Source organism: Scyliorhinus canicula, chromosome 11 (assembly GCF_902713615.1).
Source record: "Scyliorhinus canicula chromosome 11, sScyCan1.1, whole genome shotgun sequence".
Lineage (NCBI taxonomy): Eukaryota > Metazoa > Chordata > Chondrichthyes > Carcharhiniformes > Scyliorhinidae > Scyliorhinus > Scyliorhinus canicula.
Window position 1 is genome coordinate 85444886 of NC_052156.1, and position 19750 is coordinate 85464635.

General features: G+C 48.5%; 1 protein-coding gene across 1 annotated transcript in view; it reads left to right on the forward strand.

Annotated features, from left to right (window-relative positions):
* dnah1 (dynein, axonemal, heavy chain 1) overlaps positions 1-19750 on the forward strand; it is a 995196-nt gene that overhangs the window by 247993 nt on the left and 727453 nt on the right. Inside the window, 1 exon segment of the mRNA XM_038812191.1 lies at positions 5672-5754. Coding sequence (XP_038668119.1) covers positions 5672-5754 — 83 coding nt within the window.

Consider the following 19750-nt stretch of genomic DNA (forward strand, 5'->3'; position numbering starts at 1 on the left):
GTTCCGGGGTTTAGGTGCTTTAGTAAGGTCAGAGAAGGGGGCAAAAGAGGGGGAGGTGTGGCGCTGCTAGTCAAGGACAGTATTACGGTGGTAGAAAGGATGCAAGATGGGGACTCTTCTTCCGAGGTAGTATGGGCTGAGGTTAGAAACAGGAAAGGAGAGGTCACCCTGTTGGGAGTTTTCTATAGGCCACCTAATAGTTCTAGAGATGTAGAGGAAAGGATGGCGAAGATGATTCTGGAAAAGAGCGAAAGTAACAGGGTAGTTGTTATGGGAGACTTTAACTTTCCTAATATTGACTGGAAAAGATATAGTTCGAGTACATTGGATGGGTCGTTCTTTGTACAATGTGTACAGGAGGGTTTTCTGACACAATATGTTGACAGGCCAACAAGAGGTGAGGCCACTTTGGATTTGGTTTTGGGTAATGAACCAGGCCAGGTGTTAGATCTGGAGGTAGGTGAACACTTTGGAGACAGTGACCACAATTCGGTGACCTTTACGTTAGTGATGGAAAGGGATAAGTATACCCCGCAGAGCAAGAGTTATAGCTGGGGGAAGGGCAATTATGATGCCATTAGACATGACTTAGGATGTGTTGGTTGGAGAAGTAGGCTGCAAGGGTTGGGCACACTGGATATGTGGAGCTTGTTCAAGGAACAGCTATTGCATGTTCTTGATAAGTACGTACCAGTCAGGCAGGGAGGAAGGGGTCGAGCGAGGGAACCGTGGTTTACCAAAGAAGTGGAATCTCTTGTTAAGAGGAAGAAGGAGGCCTATGTGAAGATGAGGCGTGAAGTTTCAGTTGGGGCGCTTGATAGTTACAAGGAAGCGAGGAAGGATCTAAAGAGAGAGCTGAGACGAGCAAGGAGGGGACATGAGAAGTCTTTGGCAGGTAGGATCAAGGAAAACCCAAAAGCTTTCTATAGGTATGTCAGGAATAAAAGAATGACTAGGGTAAGAGTAGGGCCAGTCAAGGACAGTGGTGGGAAGTTGTGTGTGGAGGCTGAGGAGACAAGCGAGATACTAAATGAATACTTTTCGTCAGTATTCACTCAAGAAAAAGATAATATTGTGGAGGAGAATGCTGAGACCCAGGCTATTAGAATAGATGGCATTGAGGTGCGTAGGGAAGAAGTGTTGGCAATTCTGGACAAGGTGAAAATAGATAAGTCCCCGGGGCCGGATGGGATTTATCCTAGGATTCTCTGGGAAGCCAGGGAAGAGATTGCTGAGCCTTTGGCTTTGATTTTTAGGTCATCATTGGCTACAGGAATAGTGCCAGAGGACTGGAGGATAGCAAATGTGGTCCCTTTGTTCAAGAAGGGGAGTAGAGATAACCCCGGTAACTATAGGCCGGTGAGCCTAACGTCTGTGGTGGGTAAAGTCTTGGAGAGGATTATAAAAGATACGATTTATAATCATCTAGATAGGAATAATATGATTAGGGATAGTCAGCATGGTTTTGTGAAGGGTAGGTCATGCCTCACAAACCTTATTGAGTTCTTTGAGAAGGTGACTGAACAGGTAGACGAGGGTAGAGCAGTTGATGTGGTGTATATGGATTTCAGTAAAGCGTTTGATAAGGTTCCCCACGGTCGGCTATTGCAGAAAATACGGAGGCTGGGGATTGAGGGTGATTTAGAGATGTGGATCAGAAATTGGCTAGTTGAAAGAAGACAGAGAGTGGTAGTTGATGGGAAATGTTCAGAATGGAGTTCAGTTACGAGTGGCGTACCACAAGGATCTGTTCTGGGGCCGTTGCTGTTTGTCATTTTTATAAATGACCTAGAGGAGGGCGCAGAAGGATGGGTGAGTAAATTTGCAGACGACACTAAAGTCGGTGGAGTTGTAGACAGTGCGGAAGGATGTTGCAGGTTACAGAGGGACATAGATAAGCTGCAGAGCTGGGCTGAGAGGTGGCAAATGGAGTTTAATGTGGAGAAGTGTGAGGTGATTCACTTTGGAAAGAATAACAGGAATGCGAAATATTTGGCTAATGGTAAAATTCTTGGTAGTGTGGATGAGCAGAGGGATCTCGGTGTCCATGTACATAGATCCCTGAAAGTTGCCACCCAGGTTGATAGGGTTGTGAAGAAGGCCTATGGTATGTTGGCCTTTATTGGTAGAGGGATTGAGTTCCGGAGCCATGAGGTCATGATGCAGCTGTACCAAACTCTGGTACGGCCGCATTTGGAGTATTGCGTACAGTTCTGGTCGCCTCATTATAGGAAGGACGTGGAAGCTTTGGAACGGGTGCAGAGGAGATTTACCAGGATGTTGCCTGGTATGGAGGGAAAATCTTATGAGGAAAGGCTGATGGACTTGAGGTTGTTTTCGTTAGAGAGAAGAAGGTTAAGAGGTGACTTAATAGAGGCATACAAAATGATCAGAGGGTTAGATAGGGTGGACAGCGAGAGCCTTCTCCCGCGGATGGAGGTGGCTAGCACGAGGGGACATAGCCTTAAATTGAGGGGTAATAGATATAGGACAGAGGTCAGAGGTGGGTTTTTTACGCAAAGAGTGGTGAGGCCGTGGAATGCCCTACCTGCAACAGTAGTGAACTCGCCAACATTGAGGGCATTTAAAAATTTATTGGATAAGCATATGGATGATAAGGGCATAGTGTAGGTTAGATGGCCTTTAGTTTTTTTTTTCCATGTCGGTGCAACATCGAGGGCCGAAGGGCCTGTACTGCGCTGTATCGTTCTATGTTCTATGTTCTATGTTCTATGTTTCTGAGATTACGAGGCTGGAGGAGCTGGGGGAGAAATATGGGCTGTGCAGGGGGAGATGTTTAGATATATGTAGGTCCGAGATTTCACTAGGAAGGAGATACAGAGTTTTCTGATGGCGCCGGCCCCCACACTGTTGGAAGAGATACTTACGGCGGGGGAATGGGGAAGGGGATGGTGTCGGCGATTTTTGGGGTGATTTTGGGGGAAGATAAGGTATCGCTGGAGGGCATTAAGACAAAGTGGCAGTAAGAGTTGGGGGAGGGCATGGAGGAAGGGTTGTGGTGTGAGATGCTCCGGAGGGTGAATGCCTCAACTTTGTGCGCAAGGTTGGGGCTGATACAGTTGAAAGTGGTGTATGGGGCGCACCTCAAAGGCAAGAATGAGCTGACTCTTTGAGAGGGTGGAGAATGTTTGTGAACTCTGTGGGGGGAGGGGGGGCGCAAATCACGTTCACATGTTTTGGACCTGTCCAATGCTGGAGGGGTATTGGACGGAGGTCTTCAGAGTAATCTCGAAAGTGATGCACGTGAGACTCAAACCAGGTCCTCTTGAAGCAATATTCAGGGTGTCGGATCAGCCGGGGTTGGAAGCGGGTGAGGAGGCAGATGTCTTAGCCTTCGCCTCGTTGATTGCCTGAAAGCGGGTCCTGATGCGGTGGAGGTCAGCTTCTGCGCCCTGTGCCTTGGCGTGGTGGGGGGACCTCCTAGAGTTCTTAACGCTCGAAAAAGTGAAGTCCGAGTTGAGGGGAAGGATGGAAGGGTTCGACAACTCATGGGCTTTGTTTATCATGCATTTTCAAGAATTGGATGACATTGAACATTTGGAGGGGAGTTGGGGATGATTATGTAGGCATTTAGGGTGGGTTCCAGATTCTGATTCTTTTGTGTTTTGTATTGAAACTTTAGGGCTGTCTCATGGATATGGGTGGGATAAAGGGATTGCTGGCCAGGGGATTGCCATTGTATTTGTTATTGTTGATTTTTTGTTGGTGGTTGTAAATTTGATGAAAATGTGAAAAAGGAGGAGAATAAAAATATTTTCAAAAAAATAGATTAATGTTTTTTCCCACCTGTGTCAATTGTGGTCATTTGTAGCAGCATCTATTTGCCTCAGCCAAATTCGGACTCTGCAGCCCTGCAGCAAAGCCCTGCAGATCGCTACCTCAGCAAGGTGGATGAAAGCCTGTCCCACTGTTCCTGGAATAGCTATGGGAAAGCTATGCTTTGAATGAATGTCTTATCTCAAAGCAGATCATAATTACTTCTTGAATTACAGTGACTGTTATTGGTCAGGCAAGTAATAACTAACTAAAATCAACTGAGAGGTCAGAATGGGCTGTTAGTGGTGTTGCTTGAGATAAAAATGTTGATTAGGAAAATTCCCCTGTGCTTTTTCAAAGGCAAGACTGGCACAAGATCTTAACGTCCACCTGAGCAGGTGTCATCAGAGACAGCCCGTTCCAAAATACAGCAGTACTGCATGGAAGTATAAGCCTAGTTGTCAAATACTGGAGGGAGGCTTCAACCAGAGACCTTCTGATTCAGTTGCATGTTAACCTTAATAGTAATCCATGATAGCTATTATAGTTGTCTGCTTGCAATTAGTAGTATTACACACAAGTTGATTGTGAATTAATTGCTGCTTTAATCACATTAATGATTATGGTTTCCTAATAGTTGTACTGCTGTGATTCAGGCAAGGCAGACAGAAGGCAACACAAATTCCAGCAAGGCTGGCAGTGAGGCAACTTCACGATCCAGGCCCAGCAAAGCAATGTGCTTCTTCTTGTCCCATCTCTGATTTCCTCTGCACCTTGCTTTCCAGGGTCCAGGAACTCACATGAGCACAACTGATCAAGTATGCATATGCAATCCATAATTGGCTTGCCTGTGCAGAAGTGCTGATATCACTGCACTCAATTTTAAGAAGTTTTGAGGTGGCACGGTGGCACAGTGGTTAGCACTGTAGCCTCACAGCGCTCAGGAAGCAGGTTCAATCACAGACCCAGTCACTGTCCATGTGGAGTTTTCACATTCTCCCTGTGTCTGCTTGTGTCTCACCCCACAACCCAAAGATGTGCTGGGCAGGTGGATTGGCAACGCTAAATTGCACCTTAATTGGGGGAAAGTAATTTTTTTAAATTTAGGAAGTCTTTGGCTACAAAACTGTCAATCAAAATAGAATCATCTTTCACAATTCTAATTTATTCACTAACTCCACAAACTAATGATGCTTGGCTGGGAGACATGATCCTCAGTCTGATGAGACAGAATGCACAATTGATAACAAACCATTTTTAAAACATTTTTTATAAAGCATTTTCAGATGTAGTATTAGAATTTTTGTAAAATGCTCTGACCTGTTCGAGATAATTTTTAACCACGCAAACTAGTGGTCAATCTATGTTGTGTTATGATCTCCATAGTGATTGATAACTTTTTTAAAAAAATTATAACTTCTAGCTTCTAACTAGTAGCTGAAAGGATAATACAAACACAATTTTTCATGTTTACACAGGCCGTGGTAGCCTTCCAGTACTTCAGTTGGTGAGCTATAGAGTGAAGTGTTAGCAGGCTAACCGCAGAGGTATACGTAGTCCAACCTGATCCCATGTTTCACAGCATACATGTGTACTTTCTAATAGGGCTATATGACAATCAGAAGCAGCAATCATGTCTAATTAATCTCTGTCTATCTTATGAACACAGACAATTAATTGTTACCTGCTAATGTCCTGGCTGAGAAGAACAGTTCAGCACAAACCAAGGATACTCAGTTCGTATGCCTCAGTAATACACCATTCAGTGTTTTTATTCCCTGATCCAGTGGGGATAAGCTTCATAGGTTAATTTAAGAAAAGGACCCACTGTTGCACTGATGAATAAGTCTCAAAAAGGAATTATTTTAATTGTTATTTATTGTTCCCATTGCAGGAAGTAACAAGCAAAATCCTAGTTGATTATGATATATTTGATGAATTCTACTACAATCTTTCTGATGATGATTTTGAAGCTAAGTAAGTACTACAAGTTTAATGATAATATGGACCTTGAATTGCTTATAAAAATCTATAAGAGGTTACAACAGGCACCTGCTGAGGGTGATACTCCAATAACTTGTGCTATGAAGTGGTATTTCACAGGTTTTGATTTGGATTTCTTTATTGTCAGGTGTACCGAGGTACAGTGAAAAGTATTTTTCTGTGAGCAGCTCAAACAGATCATTTAGTACATGAAAAGAAAGGAAAATAAAAAGAAAGTACATAATAGGGCAAACCACATGCCATTATCCACATGGTTCAGTGGGGAATCTAGTCATTCTTCTTTCTGACTGACTCAACAGCAGCAATATTGTAGGAGTGAGAAGAGGTCATTAGCTCACCCTCTGAGCCCATGGCGAAAGACAACCCGATGAAGAGAAAAAATTAAATTACTCGACTAGGGTGGTTTGTGGGGAAGAAATTGTTATGTTTTAAAGTATTACAGTCCCGGACCAGAGTCCAGTTGCTAGGATACCAGATAGAAACCTCAATATTTGATGGTGATTTCATTGTGGTATTAATGTAAGCCTACTTGTGATAATAAAGATTATTAAATTAATTATTTCATTTAATTTGTAAGACTGTGAGGAAAGGCTACTTCACTCCAGGAGTGACTCCATGCATAAATAGGGAGATGGTATATTAAAATAAACTTCATTATTACCACAGTACTAACCTAGCTTTAACATCAAGAAAACAGCTTACAATTACTAGTTAAACAATGCTTAACAGAAAATATTTTAACTTCTAACTGATAGCATTTTATCTCCAATCAAGCAAAAACCATTTCAGGTAAAAACCCCACTTTTAAATACGGTTAGGAAACCCAGGAATACTTGCTTTATAGAGATGTCTTGGAAAAATGCTTTGAGAGATAGCGATTCTTCAGGAACCAGCTTGCAGATTCTTGCTTGTGTCAATCTACTGATTAACATCCCAGCATTTGGCAAAAATCTTCTGTTCTGTTCAAAGTCAAATCTTTAACTCACTGTTTTCAAAGGCTGCTCGTCTGATCACAGACGAATCAAAATTAAACTCAACACCAGATTGCTTCAGCTCCTGGCTCCTCCCATTAACCGTATCATCTCTATCCCACTAACTGAGTTATGACCATCTCACAAAGGCTAAACACAATGGGCTGGATTCGCCGCTGTCGGGATTCTCCATTGCACCAGCATCCCGGGGATTTCCCGATGGCGTGGGGCTGCCCACAATGGGAAACCACATTGTCGGCTGGCGAGACGGAGAATCCCGGGGGCGTGCTGCACCAGAAACCTGGTGCGGCGGGACGGAGAATCCCGCCCAGACTCTCTAATTATCTACTCCCCAGGAAACCTGGCCGTGAGTCTCTGACCCCCCGCCGGGCTGGAGAATCGTCGGGGGGGGGTGGGTGCACAAATCACGCCACGCCACCCTGACGTGGGACGCCATTCTCCTGCCTGTGAAAAAACAGGCGGCTGTGCATATCGCCTGGCCATACGGAGAATCGCCGCAAACAGCTGTAGCGGCGATCCTCTGGTGGCGCGTGATTCTCCGGCCCGGATGGACCGAGCGGCTGTCCGAAAAAATCCGAGTCCCACTTGCGCCGTCCTAACATACTCTGGGCCGGTGGCACCTCACGGTTGAAGGTTCCGGGAGCAGCCTGTGGGAGGGAGGGTGGGTCCGACCCCGAGGAGGGTCTTTGTAGCGCCGTTCTAACATACTCTGGGCCGGCGGCACCTCGCAGTTGAAGGTTCCGGGAGCAGCCTGTGGGGGGGAGGGTGGGTCCAACCCCGGGGAAGGCCTCCGTAATGGCCTGGTCCGCGATCGGGCCGGCCTCTCTGTCGGGGGGGCCTCCTTTCCTCCGCGCCGGCTCTTGGATCCCTGCGCCATTTGGCGTCGGGGCCGGAATAAGGACTGCGCAGGCACTAGTTGGTGCCGGTCCAACTGCGCATGCGCAGACCCCGCAGCGCCGGGTTGACGCTGGGATCGGCAGCTCTAGCGCTGTGGGCCACTCTAGCGCCGTGCTGGCCCCCCCAGGACCCAAGAATCGGGTCTCGGAACCGGCGCCGGAGTGAAGTATTCCCGTTTTGGCGCCGGCGCCGGCACTCTGGTGCCGGACCAGAGAATCGCGGCCCCTTTCTATAAACAAATCCCATTTAGCCCTATTGAGGTAACCTAGATACATGGTAGGAATTCATTATCATCTTACTTTTATGATGCTTTGATTGCACCTCTGGCAGCCAATATGCCTGTCTTTAAAAGCATTACTGCAGCAGTCAGATACATACTAACTCAGGCTTTTAATCATTCCTGCACCAAATACATAAAATACAAAATATATATGAAATTTCTACATTCATCACAAAAGGCAACAAACCCTACATGGTGGAAATTTGTTTTTTTTTTTGTATATGTTTCAAACAAGAGACATGTAATCTGACAGCTGCCAGCATTGGAAAGCATGTTGGGTACATCCAAGGTCAAATTCCACAAGGAAAATTCTAGATCAGATTATGAAGAGAGGAAAAGTATGCCTGTCTTTGCTGGGCCAAAATGAAGGCGGGTCATCAGTATGGAGCAACTGAAGGTGGGAAACAATGGAAGAAAAGCAATTTGTACTGTTGAAGAAAAGCAATTTGCACTGTTGAACTGGACATTCTGATAGGTATACCAGCTACACAGACAGCATCTGTTATGTGCCTTTCCAAACAGCTCACAATCTTACATGCCTACAAAAATCTGAAAATCACTTTACGTTATTAGTCATGGTGACAAGGCGAAGTTAGAGCTGCAATCACAGATAAAGGGACACAAGGGTAGGATTTTAATTGTGTGATAAGCATTCAGACAGATTTCATGGCCTAGATTTTCCTCCTGTTTCAGACAGTGTCAGTGCTTAGAGAAGTGAGAAATGGGTTAAACATTCACAGTGACAAATCTATGCCTGTATGAAGCTCTGAGGAAATCATTCTCACTATGGCCAGGTAACAGTTTCCTGGGAAACACTGCCCAGCGCTGGTAATTCATAGCTAAATGGAACTCCAAAGTCAAGCATTGGGTTTTCCCCCTTGCTGTTAATGGTCTGACTCCTAAATGGAGTACAAAAGCGTTGCTCGGCAGCTGAAGAAGGGGGAATTGGAGATAAGTACCACCCTCTGAGAATTCTGTGATGGTGTCTTATATTCTATGTTGTTGTCGAATTCTTAGGCATTTATCAAATCTTAAAATGAGAGATGAGTTTAGTTATGTTGAAGGTGCTCTTTTTTATCGTAATGTATTCGCTACAAGAAACAATGGTACTTCTCTTTGTACTTCCCTTTTACCTCTGCCATGAAGAGAAAAAGAGGAACACAACTATATTTGACCCCCTCAGGACATACCATGCATAAAGACCAGCTTCATTTTCATAGATATGTGTGAAGACTGTACTTTCATTGTGAAGCAATAACTAAACTATGTTATCCAGTCTCCCGAGATATGGAGCACACACCTTGCAGAGACATGCATGCTGCCTCTACCAAAATCAGAGTGTTACTCAAACTGTATGCTTTTGGCTTTTTTTCGGGCATCAATAGGAATATTTCCAACATTAAGCGATTAGTTACCACTAAATACATAAAGCAAGTAATCAATGCATTGTTTATGAGTAGCCGGTTCATAAGCAATCCCATGGGCGTAGCTCAACAACATCAGAATGACAGCCGTGGCGTCATCCATGGTATCCATATCAGAGTCCGATGTCCTCACCAGTGATGTCGGAGGGGTGTGAGTAGCCTGTCGGGGAGGACTCCCCATGATCCTTGGTATGCTGCTCTGAGTCAGCACCAGGGGACGAAACAAATCTGAGGACCGCACCTGGTCCAGATGCTTTTTTACGACGTTTTCTACCACACGTATTTGATACGACTTAGGTCCTGTCCTGGCCTTGACCGTTCCTGTTACCCATGTGGGGCCATTCGCATAATTTCTGACCCATACCTTTTCACCCAGTTGAACTGTCTTTCTCGAGGAGTGTTGTCGTGGTCCCCTGCATTGGGCCTCTTGGTGTTTTTATACTCTTTGGGAATAGTAGGCTCAGCTTGGTTCGGAGTCGTCTGCCCATGAGTAGTTCCGCTGTGCTATTCACGGTGTGGTGTGTGTGGGTTGTCCTATAGTCGAATAGCCAGCGCAATAGTTTAGTATCTACTGATGCTGCTGACTCTTTTTTCAACCTGACCTTTGGGGTCTGGATGACTCTCTCTGCCAAACCATTTGATGCCAGGTGGTATGGTGTGTCCTTATGTGCCGAATGCCATTTGACTTCATGAATTTTGTGAAGGACTGGCTGATAAAATACGATTTATTGTCTGAAACGAACATTTCTGAGATACCATATGTTGCTTTTGTATTTGCTGAGTTCATTTTGTAGACATCCAGCCATTTGGAATGGGCATCTACTATCATAAAAAACATTGAACACATAAACAGGCCTTCAAAATCGAAATGGTCTACCCCATGGGTGCAGCGGGGCTGCCATTGGCAACTTCTGCCCTTGTTGGCATTCTTGGCACCGACCTACCAATGCCACTATGTCTGTGTCCAGGTCCAGCCACCAGACATAGCTCCTGGCCAGCATCTTCATTTTTGAGACTCCAGAGTGCCCATGATGTAGTTCAGCCAGTATGGCTCGACGGCCTTGACTTGGAACTATTACTCGAGCTCCCTACAGCAGTATCCTGTCTCCCACAGTGATCTGCTCTCTTCTGCTCCAGTAAGGGTGGAATTCCACCTGGACCGGTCTTTCCATCTCCCCTGTTCGCACTATGTGTTTTATTTTTGCTAAAACTGGGTCCCTTTGTGCCCACAAACAAATGTTTTTTGCGGCCACCGTCAGAGTGTCCAGGAAATGTAGTGTCATCACCGTTTCTTCTATTCTGGGTACCAATTGTGGGGTGTCTGGTAATGGCAGCCTGCTTAGTGCGTTGGCGTTTGCCATCTGGGATCCCGGCCAGTGCTCCAGTTGCTATTGGTACGCTGCCATAGTAGGGCCAAGCGTTGGATCCAGGCTGAAGCTATTGATGGCACCGCTTTGTCTTCTTTCAGCAAGCCCAGTAATGGCTTGTGTTCTGTGATTATCGTGAATTTTTATCCATACAAGTACTGGTAAAATTTCTTTACCGCGAAGATTACAGCCAGTCCTTCTTTTTCAATTTGGGCGTACTTTCGCTCTGCTGTTGCTAAAGTCCTGGAGGCAAACGCTATGGCCGTTCCTGTCCGTTTTGCCCTCTGTGCCAGAACTCACCCAACGCCATATGGAGACGCGTTGCAAGTGAGCACCAACCCTTTCCTGGGGCAATAGTGTGCCAAGACGTTTTTTGAGGAGAGCTGTTGTTTGGTCTTCTTGAAAGTCCTGTCTTGATGGGCAGACCATTCCCTGGCTTGCCCCTTTTTTATAATTGGGTTCGGGGGTCCAAGATGGAAGCCCTGTTCTGTATGAACTTTCCGTAGTAAGTCACCAGTCCTAAAAAAGATCTTAACTCTTGGATTGTGGTGGGGGCCAGGACATCTTTTATTACCCTCACCCGATCCTCCAAAGGGTGTAGCCCTGACTTGTGAACCTTGCACCCCAGATAAGTTACTTGAGCTGCTAGGAAAACACATTTCTCCCTCTTTAGGCGTGTGCCTGCTGCTGAAAACCTCCTCAGGACTTCCTCCAGGTTTTGCAGGTGTTCTGTCCTTGTTTTTCCAGTAATGAGGACATCGTGCAAGTAAATGGTGACCCGGGGTAACCCTTATAATATACCCTCCATTGTTCTCTGGAATATTGCACAGGCTGACGATACCCCGAAGGATAATCTTGTGCCTTTTAAGGTGTTTATCGTTGAGAATTTTTGTGACACTTCGTCCAGTTTCAGCTGTTGATATGTGTGGCTCATGTCCAGCTTTGAGAATACGAGTCCTCCTGTCAGCTTTGCATACAAATCCTCAATCCGGGGAATTGGGTATTTGTCCAGTTGTGAGTAGCGATTAATTGTTTGTTTGAAGTCTCACTAAGGTGGACCAAGCCGCCCGGCTTATGAATAGGCACCACGGATGCCGCCCAGTCTGCAAACTGGACCGGTTTTATTATTTCTTCACGCTCCAATCTTTTGATTTCAGTATCGACTTTCTCTCTTAACGCGAAAGGTACCGGTCGGGCTTTGTAGAGTTTTGGGACTGCCTATGGACCTACGTGTAATGTCGTCTTTGCTCCCATTATTGTCCTGAGCCCTTCTCGGAAAACCTCTGGGTATCTGCACAGAACCTTGCTCAGACGACCATTTTGCAGCTGGAAAATGTTTACCCAATCCAGCTGGATCTCTTTTAGCCAGTTTCGTCCCGAACCTTCCAGTATCATTAAAGGCAGCCTAACTAGTTGCTCTCCATAAGCCACAGGTACATGTGTTGTGACCAACACTCTGTGGTTCTCCTGTCTACATCCTCCATTTTGCCGAGGTCATGGTTATGGATAAGGGTTGGAGTCCATGTGGTGAACCACTGTGCACCTGTATTAGGGGATGTACGGTAGGACCTGCACTACACGTTCGCCGGTAGCCCCTGCCGGCTAGCTCCGCCCACAAGGAGCCGTATAAATATGCGTGTCCTCCCCCTGATCAGCCATTTCGCCAGCTGCAGTTGGAGGCCACGCATCTGACTGTAATAAAGCCACAGTTGTACCAATCTGAGTCTTTCGTGCAATTGATTGTGCAGTCAGATTTTTCTACATTATGGACATCAGGATCAAACCAGATCGCCTGCAGCTGGATCAGCACTCGCCAGACGCCAGAAAGGACTTTAATTACTGGCTGGCTTGTTTTGAGGCCTATATCAACGATGCGACCCCCACGCCGACGGAAACTCAGAAGGTCCAAGTTCTATACTCCAGGTTGAGCTCCAGCGTGTTCCCGTTGACCCAGGGCGCCCCAAGTTACACGGAAGCAATGACACCCCTAAAAGAGAACTACGCTCAGAAGACAAATACACTCTTTGCAAGGCACATTCTCGCCACTTGCGTACAACTACCTGGTGAGTCGATCGAAGACTTCTGGTGGGCTCTTATCCCACTCGTACGGGACTCTGATTGTCAGGCCGACACGGCCACTGAACATTCCAATCTCCTCATGCGTGACGCATTCGTAACGGGGATTGCGTCGGACCCCATCCGACAGCGACTGCTGGAAGGGGCCACGCTCGACCTAAAGGAGATGAAAACTTTAGCGCTCTCCATGACGGTCGCATCTCGAAATGTCCAAGCCTACCCCGCTTGCCGCACGGCCCACCCCTCCTGCCCCTCCTGGACCCCGCAAATGACCCCATTTAATCAATACGCCCGCACCGCCCGCCACGCCACGCACCCTGGGGGTCCCCGCTGCTACTTCTGCGGCCAGCAGAAGCACCCCTGCCAACGCTGCCCAGCCCGCACCGCCACTTGCAAATCCTGCGGTAAAAAGGGCCACTTCGCAGCTGTGTGCCAGGCCCGCGTAGTCACTGCTATCACGCCCGCAATCACCCCCTCCCCCCAGCCGAACGCACAATGGGCGCCGCCATCTCCTCCCGGGGCCACGTGCGACCAGTGGGCGCCGCCATCTTCTCTCCCCAGGTCCACGTGCAGCCTGTGGGCACCGCCATCTTGCCCCGCCCCCACAATTTGCGCACCATGGGAGCCGCCATCTTGCCCCGCCCCCACAACTGTGCTCCATGGACACTGCCATCTTGTTCCCAACAGGTCCTCCGGACGCCGCCATTTTGTCTCCCCCACGGACCTGGAACGTTGGATCCGGGTCGCCGACGCTCCCCATCTGAATCCTCGGACGACCACCCGCAGCTCGCCTCGATGACACTGGGCCAGTCCCGTCCTCACAACCTGGCCACCGCCTCGACGACAGTGAAAATCAACGGCCACGCGACCTCTTGCCTGCTGGACTCCAGGAGCACCGAAAGCTTTGTTCACCCAGACACGATAAGGCACTGCTCCCTCGCGGTCCACCCCGCCAACCAACGGATCTCCCTGGCCTCCGGATCTGTGTGGTCAATCTCACTGTCCAGTGCGTAGAATTCAGCGGTTTCCGCCTCTAAGTCCTCCCCAACCTCTGCGCTGCACTATTGCTAGGTCTGGATTTTCAGTGTAATCTCCAGAGCCTCACCCTCAAATTCGGCGGGCCCCTACCTCCACTCACCGTTTGCAGCCTCACGACTCTCAAGATTGACCCCCCCTCCCTCTTTGCCAATCTAACTGCGGATTGCAAGTCCGTCGCCACCAGGAGCAGACTGTACAGCGCCCAGGACAAGGCCTTCATCAGGTCCGAGGTCCAGCGGCTGCTTCGGGAGGGTATTATCGAGGCCAGCATTAGCCCCTGGATAGCCCAAGTGGTAGTGGTTAAAACTGGGGAGAAACACAGAATGGTCGTGGACTTAAGCCAGACCATCAATCGGTACACGCAGCTCGACGCATACCCCCTCCCACACATATCTGATATGGTCAATCAGATTGCACAGTACCGGGTCTTCTCAACAATTGACCTGAAATCTGCCTACCACCAGCTCCCCATCCGTAATTTGGACCGTCCATACACTGCCTTCGAGGCAGACGGTCGGCTCTATCAATTTCTTAGGGTTCCCTTCGGCGTCACTAACGGGGTCTCGGTCTTCCAAAGGGAGATGGACCGAATGGTCGACCGGTACGGTCTTCGGGCCACGTTTCCATACCTGGACAACGTCACCATCTGCGGCCGTGACCAGCAGGACCACGACACCAACCTCTCTAAATTTCTCCGCACCGCCACTCTACTCAATCTTACATACAACAAGGAGAAGTGTGTGTTCCGCACGACCCGTCTAGCCATCCTCGGCTATGTAGTCCAAAACGGACTTCTGGGGCCCGATTCTGACCACATGCGCCCCCTCATGGAGCTCCCCCTCCCCCACTGCCCCAAGGCCCTCAAACGCTGCCTTGGGTTCTTCTCCTACTACGCCCAGTGGGTCCCAAACTACGAGGACAAGGCCCGCCCACTCATACAGTCCACCCAATTTCCCCTCACGGCCGAGGCACAACATGCATTCGCCCGTATCAGAGCAGACATAGCCAAGGCCGGGATGCATGCAGTAGACGAGGCACTCCCCTTTCAAGTAGAAAGCGACGCTTCAGATGTCGCCCTCGCCGCCACTCTAAACCAGGCAGGCAGACCCGTGGCATTCTTTTCCCGCACCCTTCATGCCTCTGAAATTCGGCACTCATCCGTTGAAAAAGAGGCCCAGGCTATTGTTGAAGCTGTGCGGCATTGGAGGCATTACCTGGCCGGCAGGAGATTCACTCTCCTCACTGACCAACGGTCGGTAGCTTTCATGTTCAACAACACGCAGCGGGGCAAGATGAAAAATTATAAAATTTTGCGGTGGAGAATCGAGCTCTCCACCTATAATTGTGAGATTTTGTATTGCCCCTGCAAGCTCAACGAGACCCCAGACGCCCTCTCCCGAGGTACATGTGCCAGCGCACAAGTAGACCAACTCCGGGCCCTGCACGACAGCCTTTGTCACCTGGGGGTCACTCGATTGTACCACTTCGTCAAAGCCCGCAATCTGCCCTACTCCGTCGAGGACATACGGACAGTCACCAGAGACTGCCAGGTCTGTGAGGAGGGCAAGCCACACTTCTACCGGCCGGACTGCGCACGCCTGGTGAAAGCGTCCCGTCCCTTTGAACGCCCCAACGTGGATTTCAAAGGGCCCCTCCCCTCCACCGACCACAACACATATATCCTCAGTGTGGTCGATGAATTCTCCAGGTTCCCCTTCGCCATCCCATGCCCCGATATGACGTCTGCCACCATCATCAAGGCCCTCAACACCATCTTCGCTCTGTTCGGTTTCCCCGACTACATCCACTGTGACAGGGGATCCTCATTCATGAGTGATGAGCTGCGTCAGTTCCTGCTCAGCAGGGGTATCGCCTCCAGCAGGACGACCAGCTTTAACCCCCGGGGAAACGGGCAGGTAGAGAGGGAGAACGGGATGGTTTGGAGGGCCGTCCAGCTGGCCCTACAGTCCAGAAACCTCCCAGCCTCTCGCTGGCAGGAGGTCCTCCCTGATGCACTACACTCCATATGGTCTCTACTGTGCACCGCCACAAATAACACACCCCATGAATGTGTTTTTACTTCCCCAGGAGGTCCACATCCGGGGTGACGCTCCCGACTTGGCTCGCAGCTCCAGGACCGGTCCTTCTACGTAGGCATGTCCGACTCCACAAGGCGGACCCCTTGGTGGACAGGGTACACATGCTCCATGCCAACCCCCAGTTTGCCTATGTGGAGTTCCCCGACGGCCACCAGGATACGGTCTCACTCAGGGACCTGGCTCCCTCAGGTTCCACTCCCACACACTTCCCCACCCACACGCCACCCTCCCCTCCCCCGGCGCTCCCAACATTAGCCCCACCAGGTCCATCCCTCCTTCCCCTGCCCACGCTAGAGGACGAGGAAGATTTCGGCACGCTCCCGGAGTCATCCGACTACTGGCCAGCACCAACATCGCCAGCACCGACGTCGGCGCCACCGTTACGTGGCTCCCAGCGAACCGTCAAACCACCGGACCGACTTAACCTTTGACGGGCACCGGACTACCAAAATGGACATATTTTTTTCACCTCCCCACTGTAAATTATTTGTAAATCTGTAGATAGTTCCACGTCACCCCCGCCGGACTCATTTTTGACAGCGGGTGAATGTGGTGAACCACTGTGCACCTGTATTAGGGGATGTACGGTAGGACCTGCACTACAGGTTCGCCGGTAGCCCCTGCCGGCTAGCTCCGCCCACAAGGAGCCGTATAAATATGCGTGTCCTCCTCCTGATCAGTCATTTTGCCAGCTGCAGTAGGAGGTCACGCATCTGACTGTAATAAAGCCACAGTTGTACCAATCTGAGTCTTTTGTGCAATTGATCGTGCATCAGTCCAGTTCGAATTATATTAAATGCTGTTTCTCCTATCACTGATACAGCTGCTCCTGTGTCGACCTCCATTTATGTTGGTTTAGTCCGTTTTGGACTACATAGCCGAGGATGGCTAGACGGGTCGTGCGGAACACACACTTCTCCTTGTTGTATGTCCGTTCAGCCTTATGGTCAATTTAATGGGTTTTGATTTAACCATCATTTCACAATTTAGTTGTTCCTCATCAGAGGTAGGTGGGGCTTCCAGGATGTACATTCTCCTGTACCCTGGCCCATGTGCCCGTCTCCGAAATGTTGGTTTTGAACTTCTATTTCTCCTCTCTAGCTCTGAACTCTGGCAACGACTACAATATCTTGCCGGGTGGAAGGCTGCAGGGACTGCCGTCTGTCTGGTTCTAATTTTCCCTTGCTTGGGAATGGTTCTACGAGTGGGCCTAGGTTCCTTAGTATCCGAGTTGTTCCTGAAGGTGGTTATGCAGTTGCCTATCCCCCAGTGGTAGTTCCTTAACTCAGTTGCACTGGTATGGGTGTCTACCTCCATCGGAATACACTGTAACTCATGTGCTCGGTTTGCCACTTTTTCTAAGGACAAAACCAGCTGCAATGCTTGTTTGCAATCCAGCTCGGCCACTGCTAACAGATGTTTTTGTATTGCTAAATTATTTATTCTGCACACCAACCAGTCTCGGAGCATCTCATTTCGCTTGAGGCCAAATTCGCAAGCTTCTGCTAAACAGCTTAATCTTGTTAAAAAAATTAGTGACTGACTCCCCGGTGTCCCAGAATGTTGGGTAAAATCAGTACCTTCGCAAGATCAGAGGTGGCTTAGGGTCATAGTACTCTTTTACTAAGTCCGTCAATTCCTGGAAAGTTTTCGTGTCCGGTACCTCCGGAAAAGTGAGACTGCGCATAATGGCAAAAGCTGCCGGCCCACACGTGGTCGGCAGAATCACTCATAGCTTTTCAGTCAGAACTAAATCATTTGCTCTGAAAAAGTACTGCATCCACTGGGCCTAGTCTTCCACTGCAGCGTCAAAAGAATCCAACTTCCGAAATAAAGGCATTTTGCCTGTCAGTGGCTTACCCTCAATATGTGGCGGTGATAATGAGCAGGTTCCTTCGGGTCGTTCCCTTTTCCTCATCATCACTGTAATAAGTCCACAGAGGCAGAAGTCCCTTCAACAGAATTCCTTTTATTAACAAAACTAACAGCAGTACAACCTGCCCAACGGTGCCCAACCTGCCCAACGGTGGGCAGCACGGTAGCAGTGGGCAGCACGGTAGCATGGTGGTTAGCATAAATGCTTCACAGCTCCAGGGTCCCAGGTTCGATTCCCGGCTGGGTCACTGTCTGTGCGGAGTCTGCACGTCCTCCCCGTGTGTGCGTGGTTTCCCCCGGGTGCTCTGGTTTCCTCCCACAGTCCAAAGATGCGCGGGTTAGGTGGATTGGCCATGCTAAATTGCCCGTAGTGTCCTAAAAAGTAAGGTTGGGGGGGGGTTGTTGGGTTACGGGTATAGGGTGGATACGTGGGTTTGAGTAGGGTGATCATTGCTCGGCACAACATCGAGGGCCGAAGGGCCTGTTCTGTGCTGTACTGTTCTATGTTCTATAAACGTGCATTACACAGGGCATTAACATTTCAACTAAAAGACAGCATCTCTAATAGTACAGTGCTCACTTGGTACCGGCACTGGAAGGGTTAACCTGTCTTTTATAAAAGAAAAAAAAGGGGCAGCACGGTAGCATTGTGGATAGCACAATCGCTTCACAGCTCCAGGGTCCCAGGTTCGATTCCGGCTTGGGTCACTGTCTGTGCGGAGTCTGCACATCCTCCCCGTGTGTGCGTGGGTTTCCTCCGGGTGCTCCGGTTTCCTCCCACAGTCACAAAGATGTGCAGGTTAGGTGGATTGGCCATGATAAATTGCCCTTAGTGTCCAAAATTGCCCTTAGTGTTGGGTGGGGTTACTGGGTTATGGGGATAGGGTGGAGGTGTTGACCTTGGGTAGGGTGCTCTTTCCAAGAGCCGGTGCAGACTCGATGGGCCGAATGGCCTCCTTCTGCACTGTAAATTCTATGAAAACCAGGTGCATTCAGCTTGCTGTCTACACTGGGAGTGCAGAGAGTCTGAGACCGCCTGTTATATACAGAGAAAGGGGTTCCTTGATTGGGCTACTAATCAGGGAACTCATATTCAAATTGACCAATCTCAAAGGCCTGGTCTAAGTCATTACGGTTTCACACTGCCATATTTTATTGCATGGAAAACACCATAAATTTGGTCTGCAGAAAAAAAGACTTCCACGTAAATAATGGTGGGAGGAGTTGCATGTTTGGTAGCTTTTGCGGAATAAGCATTGACAAGTCGCTGCTATGTATCTTGAAGATTGTACACACAACCTTGTTGTGCCAGTGGTGAAGGGAATGAAAGGTAGATGGGTGCCAATCAAGCAGACTGCATTATCCTGGATGGTTTGTGTGCAATAAGGTCCCACAGACAGCGAAGACCTAATGATTAGCAATGTTGGAAACATTCTCCAGTCATTGCTCAGAACACTTTACCTTGTTGCAAATCAATCTATGTATATTATCAGTAGAAACAATTCATTAATGTACAGGTATCAGTATGTTGACCCTTTTTTGTCATTGCCCCATCTACCCTTGATGGCTTTATGGACCCTACATCCTGTTTCCTTCTGACAGGAATTTTAAGGCCTGACTGGCGCTTACCAACAGAAAATATTGAGGACTGAGTTGCTGTCATCTTGGGCAGATAAGGCTCTTTTTAGAGGAACTGCTTGTAAGCGATTTCATACATCTGATTTGACTGGCAACAGGGAGTACAAGTGGTATTGTCCTGTGAGGCAGGGTGATCATTTGGAATGCATGCATCACAGGGATCAGTATTGGATTGATCAACATGAATGCAGCCTGCTTGATTGGCACCCATCTATCTTTCATTCCCATCACCACTGGCACAACATGGCTTTGTGTGCAATCTTCAAGATACATAGCAGTGACT